General features: G+C 39.5%; 1 protein-coding gene across 1 annotated transcript in view; it reads right to left on the minus strand.

Annotated features, from left to right (window-relative positions):
• Positions 1-2,603: 2,603 nt before the first annotated feature.
• Positions 2,604-18,434, minus strand: part of LOC138656823 (protocadherin-23-like) — a 101,730-nt gene continuing 85,899 nt past the window's right edge. Inside the window, exons 13-14 of the mRNA XM_069744096.1 lie at positions 10,021-10,159; positions 2,604-6,280 (exon numbers count right to left, since the gene is read on the minus strand). Of these exons, the coding sequence (XP_069600197.1) occupies positions 3,666-6,280; positions 10,021-10,159 (2,754 nt within the window). The 3' untranslated portion in view covers positions 2,604-3,665. The remainder of the gene's footprint in view (positions 6,281-10,020; positions 10,160-18,434) is intronic.

Raw genomic sequence — 18,434 nt, forward strand, 5'->3', positions numbered from 1 at the left:
ACTTTATAGTTAGTTCTTGTTGTTTTCTAATAACCTTTTTGGAATTTGACCAAACAGCTTAACTCTAAGGATCACTGCTTATGGCGCTTATGCAAGGATCCTTCATGGACAAGTTACCATATTCTCTTGAAGTAGTCCATGGAGTTAAAAAAAATCTTAGTAATCTGACATGCAGTTAAATATTTTTTTTTCTCATATATTTCACATATGTGAGAAAAAAAAACTCTGGCAATGCCAAAAATCAGAAATGTACTACCGTATTTTTCAGACTATAAGACGCACCGGACTATAAGACACCCAGGTTTTAGAGGTGGAAATTAGGGAAATATTTCAAGCAAAAAATGCGGTAAAATATTTAATAACATAAATGACATACTATTATATGTGGTGTTATATATAATAGTATGTTATTATGTTGGAAGCTATGGGTAGAAGATGGTGCTGCGGGACCAATGTGGTGTCTGTAAAGTACTATATCAACACGCTGGAGGGTGAGTATAAGAATGGGGGCACAGGGCTTATATTTAAAGCACCACTCCTGCCCTGAAAAATAACACTGGAGTGCTGCTTTAAGATCCCATGGGAGAACTATAACTCCCAGCATGTTGTGCAGATCCTATGTCATGCTAGGAGTTATAGTTCACCACAGGAGTGGCAGAGAGCATTTTTATGTGTTGTAATTTTAATTACTTCTTACTTGTTCAGGCCCCACAGCCAGCCACGCTGTGGTGAAGTAATGAAGAGCTGCAGCATCACGTGACCACACAGAGCCCTCCCTCTTATTGCCTCTTCACAGCTCATGTAATAAGAAGCTTGCAGATTCTAGTACATGACTTCAGGACCTGATGACATAATGAAGAGGGAGGGCTTCATGCGGTCATGTTATGCTCCAGCCCGCCTTCTTCATGACCTCACACAGGTCATATACCGGAGCAGGGAGCACTCAGCATCCAGCACAACATGGCCAGGGCTGTGCTGTCAGGTATGCAGCGATCCCTCCTGTGGCACCCTGCTTCAGCACCCTCCTCCACCGGACACATGATCTCCCCAGCCGCTGCAGGAATCCGGTGCTGGGGAAACCATATGGGTCCGCTGTTTAAGTGAAGGAATATTCATTTGCTGCTGCGATCCCACTCCCTTCTCTCCACATGTTACATTTGGACAATAAGACGCACCCACACTTTCCTTCCAAATTTGGAGAAAAAAAGTGTATTTTATGGTCCGAAAAATATGATATGTAAACCCAAAGCAATCTATAGGCAATGATTTTTTTGATCCATACAACAAAGATCCATAATATAGTTGTAAGCATGAACCCTAACTGTGATCTACTAGTCAGTGAACTGAACTTCTAACAATCAAAAATTTAAAAAATATTTTTTAGTTTTGTTGGACATTTAGGCCTCTTTCACAAATTTGTGTTTGCAGTGTGTGTGGTATCCGTTTTTTCCACTGATACCACACAAACCCATTATAACCTAAGGAGCTGTTGACAAAATATATATTGAAAAATACTGATGGCACTAGTGTTGAGCGATACCTTCCGATACTCAAAGGTATCGGATGGGATCGGCCGGTATCCAAAAAATATCGAATATCGCCGATACCGATACCCGATACCAATGCAAGTCAATGGGACACAAGTATCGGAAGTGATCCTGGATGGTTCCCAGGGTCTGAAGGAGAGGAAACTCTCTTTCAGGCCCTGGGATCCATATTCATGTAAAAAATAAAGAATAAAAATAAAAAAATATGGATATACTCACCCCTCTGGCGGACCCTGGCTCTCAGCGCTGCAAGCGTCTGCCTCCGTTCCTAACAATGTAGTGAGTGAAGGACCTTCGATGACGTCGTGGTCAAGTGACCGGTCACTTGACCGCTCACGTGACCGCGACGTCATCAAAGGTCCTTCACTCACTGCATTCTTAGGAACGGAGGCTGCCGGTTGCACCGCTGAGAGCCAGGGTTCGTCAGAGGGGTGAGTAAATCCATATTTTTTATTTTTATTATTTATTTTTACATGAATATGGATCCCAGGGCCTGAAGGAGAGTCTCCTCTCCTCCAGACCCTGGGAACCATACGCACCGCACACGCCGAAGATGAATGGGAACACTTCCGATTCCGATTTCCGATATCGCAAAAATATCGGAACTCGGTATCGGAATTCCGATACAGCAAATATCGGCCGATACCCGATACTTGCAGTATCGGAATGCTCAACACTAGATGGCACACAAATGGTAAAAATAGACACACGAATGATACACGGATGACACACTGATGACACACTGATGGCGCACTGATAAAGCACTGATCGAAAACAATGATACGTAAAAAAAATAATTGTGGCTGTTCCGTGCTGCTGGTAAGTGGAGAGACAAGTCCAGGATCACACACAATAGGTTTGCGATTTATATTGTTGACGTGTTTTGAAGTTTACATACTTCTTCAGGTTTTTGACCAGAAGAAGTATATAAACTTCAAAACATGTCAATAATAAAAACCGCAATACCATTTTGTGTGCACCTGGACTTGCCTCTCCTCCTACCAGCAACGCGGAACATCCACAATTTCTTTCTGTGCGTATGCATCTGGTCTGATGATTCATGGACCTGAGGCAGCTGGGATTTCTATACTTTAACTTTGTGAGCACAACCAAACCAAGTTAGCATAAACTTTTTAATTCTCTAAATTTATACCAGATAAAACCCTACTGCGTTTTTTCTCTGCTCCCAAGCCTTTTTTCCAAAAACACTGATGGCACCATTACCGGTTATTCACATATATGTTTTAAATGGAAGTGTGAGGGAGGCCTTAGACAAATTAGAGGAGACCAATGGCTCAGAAACAATTGGAAGTTTGTGTAACAAAATGAATACAAAATTGCTCAACTTTTTATGTAGACTGTAACTGTTCGATAAATACTGTTGAACAGTTTAGTTTTTCATTCCGTTTATAGAAATAAAAGTATAAAACTAATTTTAAAATATGTATTCTGTCAGATATACTTACTTATATTTATGCCATCTTCTTAAAAACAAAAAAATTACAAAATTAAAATCAGGGCAGCCTGCTACCCAAGCAATCTTGTGTCTAAAGCAAAAAAAAAAGCTTTTCAACCTTATCCCAAATTCATAAGCGAACTGACATTTCATGGGACACTATACATTTCCTTTTCTTTTTCTGGCTCAGTAAGAGGGGTTTAAAAATAAAGCAGTTCATTTTAATGTCACTTTTATGGCTGATATTATATATCATCCATACTACACTCAAAAAAACCAAAGGGAGACTATAAATAAAATATTGTTAAACTCTAGTAGTAGTAATATATCATTAAATGCTGGTAAATACTGGCCTATGATAATGAGTTTACTGGTTGCACAAATGTTTTTCAGTTCAGCCATGTTCATGCATTGTGGACGGAGGAGAATCCGGAAACCGTTACAAAAATGTAAGCAGAACAAATTGTTTTCTTGCAGACAAATAAGACAAGCAGAACAGTCAAGTTTAGCCATTTTAATTGGCTATAATTTACTGTGTACCATTCCATATAGGTAGTTGAAATGCAGCTTTGGAAACACAATGCAGAGTCGTAATGATTTCTTTAGACATGCCTTACTTGGTCCCCACAAGTTTATACAGTTGTAAATACTGCATGTGGGTCTCATACCTGGAACTCCTTTATCAACAGTTCCTCAGACAGTGCAGGCACTGATGTTCCATTAATTCTTGTGTCTGATCGCACAGGTGAGGCTGATGGAGTGTGAACTGTGAGCATGGACAGCGAAGGTGAAAAGGTTGGGGTCATTGTTGAAGGCTGGCATGCCAAATTAGAGAAAAAAGGTGAACGGGGATATTTTACTAATGTCTGTCCTGACATTATAGTTGGCATTCGAGGTGGTACTGCCCTTATTCCAGGCTGTGCCACAGATGTGATTAATGGGGGTGGAAAAATAAAAGGTTTCTTTTGCTTAGGTACATGTCTATGCATCTTTTCATCTTTCAGTCTACCAATATCACAGAAAACAGATGAAAGTGTCTGAAACCTTGGTTCCCAACTAAGCAGGTAATCCCAATTATAACTTCCTCTCAAGTCTTCATCAGAGGCCACTAAAGATGCCAGAGAACCATATCTGGAGTCATATGACATAGGAACATAGATGTAGTCTGGACCAGTCTCGGGTAGACCGTTCTTGTCCTTTGGGTTGTTTTCACTATTGTGGAGTGTTGCTGGTAAGTCCTTTTTGCTTTTATAGTATGCATGGCATTCGCCTTCTCCATCTTCCTCCTTAAGGATCACTACGTTTTCAGTGCTTTCTGACCCAATCACCACATCTGTTTCGTCTGACTCACATGACAGAAGGTCAGAGTCTCTTGGAATTCCTGAGTCTGGAACGCGAGAGGCTCTTTCGCTAAGAACAGAGCCAGATTCTTTTCTAATGGGGTATTCATTGATCATCTTTATTTCCTCATCTTCAGCAGTTTCCCCTTCTGTTGAGCCATGACCACTCGAGTCTGAATTCCTGCATTTGTTCCCAGTGTCTTTCTTTTCTCTAATGCCAACTAAACCCAGCCATTCTGCTGTATCTGGAACTATGCTGCTCTTGATATTTTCATACTTTGGACACTCATCAGACATGCAATCTTTACCATTGGTATTTGGGAGAGCGGGAATACTGACTTCTTTTATCCCACAAGCACTGACAACATCTTTTTTCTTAAATCTCAGAATTATTCCAATAAGGCTTATAGCCAGTAGCAAGAATACCACAAAGGAAATACTGAAACTGATGGAAAGTATGTTTGCTGACATAACAGGGTAACCTTCTAGAGCTGTTGAAATGTTAACTCGAACATTGCAGGTTGATGACTTTGAGTTTAATTTAGGGCTTTGGGCTTTTACCACAAACTCAGCAATGTCATCATTTTTCCTTGTGTTACTTCGTATCTTATGAACACTTCTTGTCAAGAATATGACACCACTAGTTGCATTGACAGAGAAAAACTGGGAAGGCTTTTCAAGATTATAGTAGATCACTCCATCAAGTCCTTCATCCTTGTCTGAAGCTCCAACTGTGCCTATAGCTTGTCCAGGCTTGTTTTCTTGTGGTAACTCAAAAAGGTATTCGTCTTCATGGAAAATAGGTGGAAACTCATCCTGCCCCTCTATGTCGATGTAAACCAGTACACAAGCTGTGGCTTCACTTCTATCTTTCACCTGAATAACAAGACAATATTTCTTTTGTGTCTCATAATCAATTTTGTGTTTGGTATAAATATCTCCAGTTAATGAGTCTATAAGAAACTTCTCTTGCTTGGGCTCATTTAGGCACATAGATTGAATAGAGTAACTCAAGGCACCAAATGGTCCGGAATCTAAGTCAATGGCATTTACCGTGCACACTGGTGAGAAGGGGGGCATATTTTCAGACAGGGCACAGCTTATACTGTTAAACAAGAATTGAGGTGGGAAGTCATTGTCATCAAGCACTGTAATGTAGAGTTTTGTCAATGCCTCATCATGTTTAGTTCTCCATACATTACTAGCCTTTAAAACCAAAGCAAAGTTCATAACACTTTCATAATCCAAAGGTTTTGCTAGCTTGATAGTCCCATTTTGTGAATCAACTGTAAAAATGGCTTCATCATTCCCAGACACAATACTGTATACAATGTCAGCATTATCTCCACTGTCGTAGTCAAAAGCTGGTATACTTATCACTTCTGTATTTAAAGGATGGTGTTCCTTGACACTAATATGGTACTCCAGATTGTGAAACATTGGTGGATTGTCATCGACATCAAGAACAGATATCAAAACAGTGGCAGTAGAGCTAAAAGGGTAGAATCCCCGGTCCGAAGCTCGTAAAACTAATGTGTGCGTTGTGTCTGTCTCATAGTCTAATTTCCCATTAAGAATAAGTCTCCCAATGACTACAAATGGAGGCTGGGAAAGAATTCCAATGCCTTGTACGTTGAATAGGTTGTAAGAATTTCCACTGACAATGGAAAAGTCAATATAAGCATTCTCATGGGTCCAATCCAAATCTTCAGCTGTAAAGGTAAGAACAGCCTCTCCAAATACAGCATCTTCACTTACATTGATTCTGTACACTTTCTCTAAAAATAAGGGCACGTGGTTGTTTACATCATGAATCTGTAGCTCCAGTATAGTAGTGGATGTTAAAGAAGGACTGCCATTATCTTTGGCTTCTATCAAAATTGGAATCACAGTACTTTTATCCTTTATTCCCACTGGCATGTCTGTATGCACTGTACCTACAAAAATCAGATTATTGGAATATTATTCATTGGAATTAATCTTTTACGACACAAATCTAATAAAATACTTTTTTTATTGCAATGCTTCAATTTTCTACACAAAGGGCATGATTCTTTATTGTATTTGCTCCTGTTTTTGTCATTTTGCGCCTTTTTTTGTTTGCAAAAAAATTCACCTTTTCATTTGCGCCTTTCTTATGTCTATTATATAAATGTTCCACTGTTTGTTTTCAGTTGGTCACTGTGTGGGCATGGTTTATGGTTTCAAGATGTTTTCGCCTGATTCATCATTTGCAACTTTTTAAAAGTCAAAAGATTTATTGCAAATGTACTCCAGTCCTCAGTAGGAGTGACAATGTAAGCCAGAAATGTTTGCGCAAATTTTGTGCCATTTTTTAAAACATGTGATTTCAAAAAAGGACAAAAAAACCCACATTTTTTATTTTGTGAAAAAATTAATGTGTCACATGTGCAATGTTGATATGTTTGTGCAAAAAAGCCAGCGAATTTCAAAAGGCAAAAATAAGAAAAGTGAATTCCAAATAAAATGCAAATGATGAATCGGGCTCAAAATCTCATAATCCCTATTCACTTTTCGAAGGCAATCATTAGTAGAATTTGATATTAGTGCTTTTTTTCACACTATGTTAACAACGTAGTTGGGAAAAATAGCTCTGGGGTTCTAAGTACATGGCATTCAAGTGATAACACCTGGAGTATTACAGTAGAGACTACATTCCCATACGCTATGCCAATCTTTGTACAGTATTAAGTAATATAAGCAGTAGTGATGAGCGAGTATACTCATTGCTCGGGTTTTCCTCAGTTTGAGGAATGCCTGTTTGTTAGGGAATTCCCACATGTATTCAGGCTGTCCAGCAGCCATAAATCATGCAGCTAAGGTGACGAAAACTAAATCTCCGAGCACTAACAAATACTCAGAGATAACCTGAGCATGCTCGGGAAAACCCGAGCAACGAGCATACACACTCATCACTAATAAGCAGCAAGAAATACACGTAAAATTTAGTGTGAGAAACTGATACCAACTCATGTTCAAAATGCAACTAATAAAGGTATAATTTGAAGATCCTAATGTTTTCTTATGTGCCAGTATGGCCTTGGGGTCTTGGCTTAGTTTTGACTGCTTTTTTATGCACTTTATATACAGTATGTATATACTGTATATATATATATATATGTGTGTGTGTTTCTGTGTATATATACAGCACAGACCAAAAGTTTGGACACACCTTCTCCTTTAAAGATTTTTATCTGTATTTTCATGACTATGAAAATTGTACATTCACACTGAAGGCATCAAAACTATGAATTAACACATGTGGAATTATATACTTAACAACAAAGTGTGAAACAACTGAAATTATGTCTTATATTCTAGGTTCTTCAAAGTAGTCACCTTTTGCTTTGATGACTGCTTTGCACATTCTTGGCATTCTCTTGATGAGCTTCAAGAGGTAGTCACCGGGAATGGTTTTTACTTCACAGGTGTGCCCTGTCAGGTTTAATAAGTGGGATTTCATGCCTTATAAATGGTGTTGGGACCATCAGTTGTGTAGTGCAGAAGTCTAGTGGATACACAGCTGATAGTCCCACTGAATAGACTGTTAGGATTTGTATTATGGCAAGAAAAAAGCAGCTAAGTAAAGAAAAACGAGTGGCCATCATTACTTTAAGAAATAAAGGTCAGTCAGTCTGAAAAATTGGGAAAACTTTGAAAGAGTCCCCAAGTGCAGTGGCAAAAACCATCAAGTGCTACAAAGAAACTGGCTCAAATGAGGACCGCTCAAGAAAAGGAAGACCAAGAGTCACCTTTGCTTCTGAGGATAAGTTTATCTGAGTCACCAGCCTCAGAAATTGCAGGTTAACAGCAGCTCAGATTAGAGACCAGGTCAATGCCACACAGAGTTCTAGCAGCAGACACATCTCTACAACAACTGTTAAGAGGAGACTTTGTGCAGCAGGCCTTCATGGTAAAATAGCTGCTAGGAAACCACTGCTAAGGACAGGCAACAAGCAGAAGAGACTTGTTTGGGCTAAAGAACACAAGGAATGGACACTAGTCCAGTGGAAATCTGTACTTTGGTCTGATGAGTCCAAATTTGAGATCTTTGGTTCCAACCACTGTGTCTTTGTGCTTTGCAGAAAAGGTGAACTGATGGACTCTACATGCCTGGTTCCACCGTGAAGCATAGAGGAGGAGGTGTAAGGGCTATTTGACTAAGAAGGAGAGTGATGGGGTGCTACACCAGATGACCTGGCCTCCACAGTCACCAGACCTGAATCCAATCGAGATGGTTTGGGGTGAGCTGGACCACAGAGTGAAGGCAAAAGGGCCAACAAGTGCTAAGCATCTCTGGGAACTCCTTCAAGATTGTTGGAAAACCATTACCGGTGACTACCTCTTGAAGCTCATCAAGAGAATGCCAAGAGTGTGCAAAGCAGTCATTAAAGCAAAAGGTGGCTACTTTGAAGAACCTAGAATATAAGACATATTTTCAGTTGTTTCACACTTTTTTGTTAAGTATATAATTCCACATGTGTTAATTCATAGTTCTGATGCCTTCAGTGTGAATGTACAATTTTCATAGTCATGAAAATACAGAAAAATCTTTAAATGAGAAGGTGTGTCCAAACTTTTGGTCTGTACTGTATATATATATATACACTAGATTGTGGCCCGATTCTAACGCATCGGGTATCCTAGAATATGCATGTCCCCGTAGTATATGGACAATGATGATTCCAGAATTCGCGGCAGACTATGCCTTTATGACATCATCGTCGCCATGGCAACCATTATGACATCATCGTCGCTGTGCCCGTTGCTGATTGGTCGAGGCCTGGCGGCCTCGACCAATCAGACGCGGGATTTCTACGTCCTTTATGACATCATCGTCGCTGTGCCCGTTGCTGATTGGTCGAGGCCTGGCGGCCTCGACCAATCAGAGACGCGGGATTTCTACGTCGATGCTGTGCCGGTCTCTGATTGGTCGAGGCCTGGCGGCCTCGACCAATCAGCCGGGATTTCCAGGACAGACAGACAGACAGACAGACAGACGGAAAAACCCTTAGGCAATTATATATATAGATACCATCTCCTCTAACAGTTTTTGGGGTTTTTTTTATTGTGAAACTAAGACAAATTTCACCTTTTATACAAATTTGGCCCAATTACGCATAACAAAATACTGTACATTATCTAAAGTCAATTTATTGAATAAACTTGAAGTACTCCCATCAAAGTATTAATACTTTTTATATATTGAAATCATCTTATTATATTGGACTGTGTACATTTGCTCATTTTGCCTTTATACCTAGCTAATACTTCTCTTTTCTCTCCTCTAGAAACAGTGAGCCTCTTTTTCCTGCATAAATCATTCCTCTCTTTAGCTCCTAAAGTGAAAATTGACCTCCTGTTTCTACATAGAGTTTAGAAGGATTCAGCTAGTCAGTTTTTAATCATGTGATGTCATAGACCCTGAATAATTATCTAGGTAGAAGGGCAAAATGAGCAATTGTAAATGCATACTGCTTTATGATATGATGAGTGCAGTATGCTAAGAGGATAAAAACTTTGATTGGAGTACATCGTTTTTTAATTTATTTGAGTGCTTCTTTAATAATTTAATTTAGGCTTAAACCATTTGCTTAAAAATAAGCCAATCCTGAAAAGGCTCAGTAAAAATGTGAGAGTAAATTAATTCACATACCAGTAGTTGGATTGACAGAAAATCCTTTTAATGGGGAAATGATTCTATAAGAAACAGGGCCATACATCTCAGAGTCTCTGTCCGCAGCGGATACTGTTAGAATATATGTATCAGGCGCAGTCAGCTCAGGTATTGATGCCTTTAGGACAAAAGTAAGAGAAAACAGTCAAACAGAGCTCCGGCACCATCAGATTTCACCACTCAGTTTGAGAACGTTCTTATATTTGATACTTAAAAGACTAGAGTACATACCATTCCTGCAGTGTTTTTGTTGCTGATCTATGCATGGGATTAAAAAAATGTTATTAACTTTATGCTATTTCCAATGTACCTTGTGATTTATTAAAACTCCTCAGCTGAAGATCGGGATTTAGATGGCATCAGATTCAGAGTGATCTTGTGATGTTCAGTGCTCGAGTGTAATTTTATACTAATAGAAGCAAGGCTTCACACAGTATCTCTGTCTATATTGGCTTGTCATGAAGCTACGGCTGACATGCCATTGTAAATATACCCAATGTTCCAGTGTTCTGCATACCTTCATCACTTTGATTGACTCTATACTTATTTGAACAGTCTTTTTTTCCTCCTTTTTGCTTTATGAGTCCATCAATCTATCTATGCTGCATTGGTATAATGTATGGTTATTTTTATACACCAAATGGACTTAGTCACAGTAATTGGTATATTCTTTATTGTTAATGGAAAACCTAAATAGACCATAAAGCACAGTAATGCCAACTGTGTGTCAAACCACCGCCCCCTAAATATATGAATTATACAGAAAAGTAAAAGAAATACATTTGCCTTATGTTTGAAGGAATAGCATACTGTTTTGCTGAAAAGGAAAGTGGTGAAGCTCACAGGAATGACAAAAAAATTCAACCTTTATTACAACATTGTAAAATTTTGCATTGTAAAATTACGAAGTAGCCAAAAACCACCAATACGTTTTGGTGACCTTTGTCATGGTGAACCATGCTTTGTCACAACAGCACTATGCTTCTTAATATTAATCTTATGAGAAGAAAAGAAAAACTAGGGAAAAAAATCACAGTTTCAGTAAGAGATGAGTTCAACTTTAAAAATTGCCCTACAGGTCCTTCTCAAAAAATTAGCATATAGTGTTAAATTTCATTATTTACCATAATGTAATGATTACAATTAAACTTTCATATATTATAGATTCATTATCCACCAACTGAAATTTGTCAGGTCTTTTATTGTTTTAATACTGATGATTTTGGCATACAACTCCTGATAACCCAAAAAACCTGTCTCAATAAATTAGCATATTTCACCCATCCAATCAAATAAAAGTGTTTTTTAATAACAAACAAAAAAACCAACAAATAATAATGTTCAGTTATGCACTCAATACTTGGTCGGGAATCCTTTGGCAGAAATGACTGCTTCAATGCGGCGTGGCATGGAGGCAATCAGCCTGTGACACTGCTGAGATGTTATGGAGGCCCAGGATGCTTCAATAGCGGCCTTAAGCTCATCCAGAGTGTTGGGTCTTGCGTCTCTCAACTTTCTCTTCACAATATCCCACAGATTCTCTATGGGGTTCAGGTCAGGAGAGTTGGCAGGCCAATTGAGCACAGTAATACCATGGTCAGTAAACCATTTACCAGTGGTTTTGGCACTGTGAGCAGGTGCCAGGTCGTGCTGAAAAATGAAATCTTCATCTCCATAAAGCATTTCAGCCGATGGAAGCATGAAGTGCTCCAAAATCTCCTGATAGCTAGCTGCATTGACCCTGCCCTTGATGAAACACAGTGGACCAACACCAGCAGCTGACATGGCACCCCACACCATCACTGACTGTGGGTACTTGACACTGGACTTCAGGCATTTTGGCATTTCCTTCTCCCCAGTCTTCCTCCAGACTCTGGCACCTTGATTTCCGAATGACATGCAAAATTTGCTTTCATCAGAAAAAAGTACTTGGGACCACTTAGCAACAGTCCAGTGCTGCTTCTCTGTAGCTCAAAAGTGGCTTTACCTGGGGAATGCGGCACCTGTAGCCCATTTCCTGCACACGCCTGTGCACGGTGGCTCTGGATGTTTCCACACCAGACTCAGTCCACTGCTTCCTCAGGTTCCCCAAGGGCTGGAATCGGTCCTTCTCCACAATCTTCCTCAGGGTCCGGTCTCCTCTTCTCGTTGTACAGCGTTTTCTGCCACATTGTTTCCTTCCAACAGACTTACCATTGAGGTGCCTTGATACAGCACTCTGGGAACAGCCTATTTGTTGAGAAATTTCTTTCTGGGTCTTACCCTCTTGCTTGAGGGTGTCAATGATGGCCTTCTCGACATCTGTCAGGTCGCTAGTCTTATCCATGATGGGGGTTTTGAGTAATGAACCAGGCAGGGAGTTTATAAAAGCCTCAGGTATCTTTTGCATGTGTTTAGAGTTAATTAGTTGATTCAGAAGATTAGGGTAATAGGTCGTTTAGAGAACCTTTTCTTGATATGCTAATTTATTGAGACAGGTTTTTTGGGTTATCAGGAGTTGTATGCCAAAATCATCAGTATTAAAACAATAAAAGACATGACAAATTTCAGTTGGTGGATAATGAATCTATAATATATGAAAGTTTAATTGTAATCATTACATTATGGTAAATAATGAAATTTAACACTATATGCTAATTTTTTGAGAAGGACCTGTATACAGGCAACTCCCTGACAGGTGTGTATTTTCTCATATAACACAATAAAGTATGAAATACTTTTTTTAGATCTCTACTTCAACCTCAGTCATCTTCTGCAAAATAAGTATGATGCCCTAAATTGGTTATCAAGCAAAATTTCATGCCCTTTTTACCATATGCAAATTAGCTATCCTTCAAGAAGAAAAACATTTCCACTCTAGTAACAATTCTTGGGGTATTTAATTTAATACTCCACAGTCACAGGCAGGAGAGTGAGATTTGCCCCACCTATAGAAAAGGTCTGCACTTGGGGTAGCTACCTTAAAACTCATAGTTTAACTGTTTAAAGAACGCCTGTCATTTATGTTGTTTTTTTAAATGGTCGGTACTACCTGAAATGTGCAGCTCATTGTGCAGATTCAGGACTCGAAATTCCTCACACAGAAGATCTGCAGTATACTGCTCAACAGTCAGAAGCATTGAACTTCGACTTGAACACATGCACAGAGAAGTGTATAGGCTCTATTGATAGTCTAGAAAATAAAGCTGATGATGATAGTCTAAGTAGTCGTACTGCACTGTGTGCAAGCTCATAGACTTTCTATAAGCCCATACTTCACTTTGTGCTTATGCAAGGGCAAGAGTTGAGTGCTTCTGCTTGAGAAGATGCATATCCCACCAAGGTGTGTTTTTGAATGTATCATGTCTTGCAGATTGGGATGAGTCTGGGTCCCAAGGTGCCCACCGATCAGCAGAACATGTTAAATAGTATCTATCACTTAAAAAAATGCAAATGAAAGTACACTTTAACAAGCCTTTCAATATGACTTAAGTTATTGGCAAACCAAAGCCTTCTCCAAAAGGAGAAGATATCCAATTGCAGATGGATGTTTCTTGGTTATTGCCAATCATCACTGCAGAGCAAAGACCTTTGACAGAGATCTAGCGAATACTGTCTCTTATTGTGGAGACTTCCAAGCTTATACACAAGTTCTCACCCTTTCGCTTCTTCCAAGTGTGTTCTTTATTCAGCAAAACATGCTATGCATAGTATTGACCGGCATTCGCAGTGATCTGTGAGGGAGCGGGAGTGAGGAGAGATCGGACGACGGCCATGGACCTGTAGAAGCGCCGTAGCGCGAAACGGCCGTCGTCCGATCTCTCCTCACTCCCGCTCCCTCACAGATCACTGCGAATGCCGGTCAATACTATGCATAGCATGTTTTGCTGAATAAAGAACACACTTGGAAGAAGCGAAAGGGTGAGTGCTGCATCTTTTTTCTTCTCATTCTATGGTCATGAACAAGCTCTGATGATTGCATAGCACCACCCGCAGCTCATATTAAGGGAGATCTCATCCGTCCTACTGAAGCAGATCATTTAAGCAAATCTTCAATTGCGGTATAGTGAAACTTTGTGCCGATCATCTCTTTTTCTTGGTATAACGAAGTTATACACAAGTTCTGACTGGCCATCTAGCAATTCTGAAAAATGCTGGATGGGCCTGCAACCAAAGATGAGCGGATTGCTTTGCACAAGCCAGGTGCAAGCTTCATGTCAATGCTCTCTAATGTGGACAGGAGATGTGTACATTTCCTGACTTTCTGGATTCCTCAGTGCGATGTTTGATTCACCAGCATGGCGTGACTTCATCTGTGTTGCACCCAGCTAACGGCGGACAGCACAGCAAATTATAAGGTGAGCCTGGTATTACAGAAGCTCAGGACATTTGTGCAGTTCCTGTCCTAGTCTGGAAAGCACTGAGCTGGGATGGGTTGCACAAAGCAATGCGCTCATCTGTACCTGCAACAATTGTAAAAGTATTGTCATTCTGTAGCAGAGCAGACAGTGCCCTGCTTCACATCTTACTCAGGCAGGCTGCAGGCAGCTTCCAGCTGGCAGACCGCAAAGCCTGCTGTAGTAGAATGCATTCACACTCGGAGTGGGAGCGGGGTGAGGGGAGTTTCAGTTTATTTTTATTCCTTGACAGGTACAGGATAACTTTCTTTTATTATTATTATTATTATCATCATTATTATGAAGTGACAAAATGACGAGGTACAATGGGGGGGCATTATTAAGAGGAGACACAATGGGAAGTCATTACTAAAAGTAGGCAAACTGGGGTTAATTATTATAAGGAGGCACATTGAGGGTAATTATAAACCCTTTCCCACACCCATGCATAAAATTAAGCCATACAGTGGGTTCGAGTACATAGAGTTAGTTCAGGAAAGATATATATCTTTGTACCATGTTAGCCAGTAGATAGAAAAATATTTAGAATTGAGAGTCCTCAGTGGTTGATACCTTTTAATGGCTAATTGAAAAGATGGTAACACATTGCAAGCTTTCAAAACTATTCCGGCCTCTTCATCAGGCATAGATTAATACAACATCTGAAGAATCACATATTTATACACAACACAGCACAGAACTGTCATCATGGGAGAGTGATAAACAGCTGTGTCCATAAATATTGGAACAGTTCCTAGATAACGAAATTTCAGGTCCATGGTGCTATGATCAGGCATACAAAAATGTTTGGCCACAGGTAGATCCATTCTTTTTTCTCTTATTGTGTGGCGGTAAGAATTATTCCTTGTTCTCAGTTTCTGCCCTGTCTCCCCCACATACAGACACCCCCAGTTGGACATTTGGTACAAATAATTAAGTACACCACATTAGATGTGATGCAGCTGAAGGTACCTGGTATCTTGTAGTCCTGATGTGAATTGGGGATCTTTATCTTGTCCGTGGTCATTATAAATGGACAGGTTTTACATTTTTTCTGGTTGCAAGGAAAGGTTCCTGCAGCTGTTGGAGAAGACAGGGAGCTTCTGACAATGATGCTTCTTAGATTTGGGGACTGTCTAAAACACAGTAGTGGGGGGGTCTGGAAAATGGATTGTATTCGGGCATCTTTTTGTAGTAAAGGTTGTAATTTTCTTTCAGCTCCCCTTAGCACCTCCAGATTTGGATTGTAGGTGACTACTAGAGGTATCCGGTTATTTTCTTCTTTAGCTTTGTATTGTAGCAGGTGATTCCTTGATATTCTTGTGATCTGCTGCATCATATCTAATGTGGTGTACTTAATTATTTGTACTAAATGTCCAACTGGGGGTCTGTATGTAAGGGAGTCAGGGCAGAAACTGAGAACAAGGATAAATTCTCACCATCACACAATAAGAGAAAAAAGAATGGATCTACCTGTGGCCAAACATTTTTGTATGCCTGATCATTAGTGTTGAGCGATACCGTCCGATACTTGAAAGTATCGGTATCGGATAGTATCGGCCGATACCCGAAAAATATCGGATATCGCCGATACCGATATCCAATACCAATACAAGTCAATGGGACATCAAGTATCGGAATGTATCCTGATGGTTCCCAGGGTCTGAAGGAGAGGAAACTCTCCTTCAGGCCCTGAGATCCATAGTGAGGTGTAAAATAAAGAATTAAAATAAAAAATATTGATATATTCACCTCTGCGAATGACGTCGCGGCTTCTGATTGGTCGCGTGCCGCCCATGTGACCGGCACGCGACCAATCAGAAGCCGCGACGTCATTCGCAGGTCCTTAATTCCTAGAATTAGGAGTTTTGTGAATGAGAATGACGTCGCGGCTTCTGATTGGTCGCGTGGCGGTCACATGGGCGGCACGCGACCAATCAGAAGCCGCGACGTCATTCTCAGGTCCTAAAGGCGCTCATTTTAAACAAAGAAGCCGGCCGGTTACCAGCGTGATGTCCAAGGGCCGCCGGAGAGGTGAGCATATCAATATTTTTTATTTTAATTCTTTATTTTACACATCCCTATTGATCCGATACCGATACCCGATACCACAAAAGTATCGGATCTCGGTATCAGAATTCCGATACCGCAAGTATCGGCCGATACCCGATACTTGCGGTATCGGAATGCTCAACACTACTGATCATAGCACCATGGACCTGAAATTACTTGAATTGAAAGGTAACTTCAAATCTTAGAGAGACAGGAGAATAAATTTATGACAACCTTTGACACACTTAGTGCAGGAATGAATGTGTCTCATGGATTTATGTCTTTTTTACATCAATTAAGGCATTTGCAGACCTTATGAGGCATCATAACACAGAACCAGACCCTAATCAGAGGACAACAAAACATTCACTCCTTACCAAGGAACTGTTCCAATATTTATGAGACACAGCTGTTTATCACTCTCCCATAATGACAGTTCTGTGCTGTGTTGTGTATAAATATGCGAGTCTTCAGATGTTGTATTAATCTATGCCTGATGAAGAGACCTGTGTAGTCTCGAAAGCTTGCAATTTGTTACCATCTTTTCAGTTAGCCATTAAAAGGTATCAACCATTGTGGAGATGGTTCAGGAACTGATCCTGATCTATACAAGGCAGATGCTGTCTGTGTTACTGGCTTTATAGGAGACCATCATTAGGATCAAATAATGCAATAGTGAAATAGTGAAAAGTAATTAAAAAAAGTTTTTTTTAAAATATTAAAATAGAAAAAAAAAGGAAATCATCGCTCTTTCCCCAAGTTAAAAATAATAAAAAAAATTAAAAAATAAGCATATTTGGTAATGTTCATGCTCATGTCTATAAAAGTCCAATTTATCAAAATCTAAAATTGTTTCTTCTGTAAGGGAAATGTTGCAAAAAAAAAAAATAGCTGAGCATCACTACTAATCAAAAATGCAATAAAAAACAATCAAAATACAGTATCTACCCTATAATGTTGCCTATGAAATCTACTGCTCAGCTGCTTAAAAAACAAGCCCTAATAAAGCTCCATCAGCAAAAAAGTGAAAATGTTCTAAGTCTCGGAATATGTAAACACAAAACTAATTTTTTTTACAAAGTTTGAAATTTTTTAAGCCACTGAAATTGCAAAAAAGGGAAAAAGAACAATTAATATTGGCATGATTGTTCTGACCAGGAGAATTATGTTGCCATGTAATTGTTAATGAACAATTAGTGCTTTAAAATGACAACAGGATTGCATCTTTTTTCACCATTTCAACTCACTTTGAATATTTTTGCTGTTGCGCAATACATTGTATGGTAAATGAATGGTGTTAATCAAAACTACAACTTGTCCCGCAACAAACTAGCCCTCGTGTAGCTATGTCAACGGAAAAGTAAAAAAAGTTCTTCTCTCAAGAAGAGGAGCACAAAATGTAAGCAAAAAAAATGAAAATTTGCTGTGTCATTAAGGGGTTAAAAGGGGGCATAATAGATGGTTACTACTAAACACAGACCCAATAGGAAGTAGGGTAAGGCCGGCGTCACACACAGCGTAAAACAATACGGTCCGTATATTACGGCCGTAATACGCTGAAAAGTCCCGAAAAAAGTGGTCCGTAGCTCCTCCGTAGGCAGGGTGTGTCAGCGTTTTTTGCGCATGGCATCCTCCGTATGTAATCCGTATGGCATCCGTACTGCGTGGTTTTCTCGCAGGCTAGCAAAACCAACATACCGCTATAGAAGTGATCCATGTGTCCCAAAAAGAAAAGAAAATATATATATACTGTCTATATATATATATATATATATATATATATATATATGTGTGTCAGTAGACACATATATTAGAGAGAAAAGCCGGTAATTCAGTGCGGTGTACAGTAAAATCACACTGACAGCTTACAGTAGAATAGGTAGAATAAATGTGTACACATAGAATAGGTATATATATATATATATATGTCAGTGAGACACATATATGTATATATATTAATATTTA

Source organism: Ranitomeya imitator, chromosome 1 (genome assembly GCF_032444005.1).
Source record: "Ranitomeya imitator isolate aRanImi1 chromosome 1, aRanImi1.pri, whole genome shotgun sequence".
In the NCBI taxonomy this organism is placed as follows: Eukaryota; Metazoa; Chordata; class Amphibia; order Anura; family Dendrobatidae; genus Ranitomeya; species Ranitomeya imitator.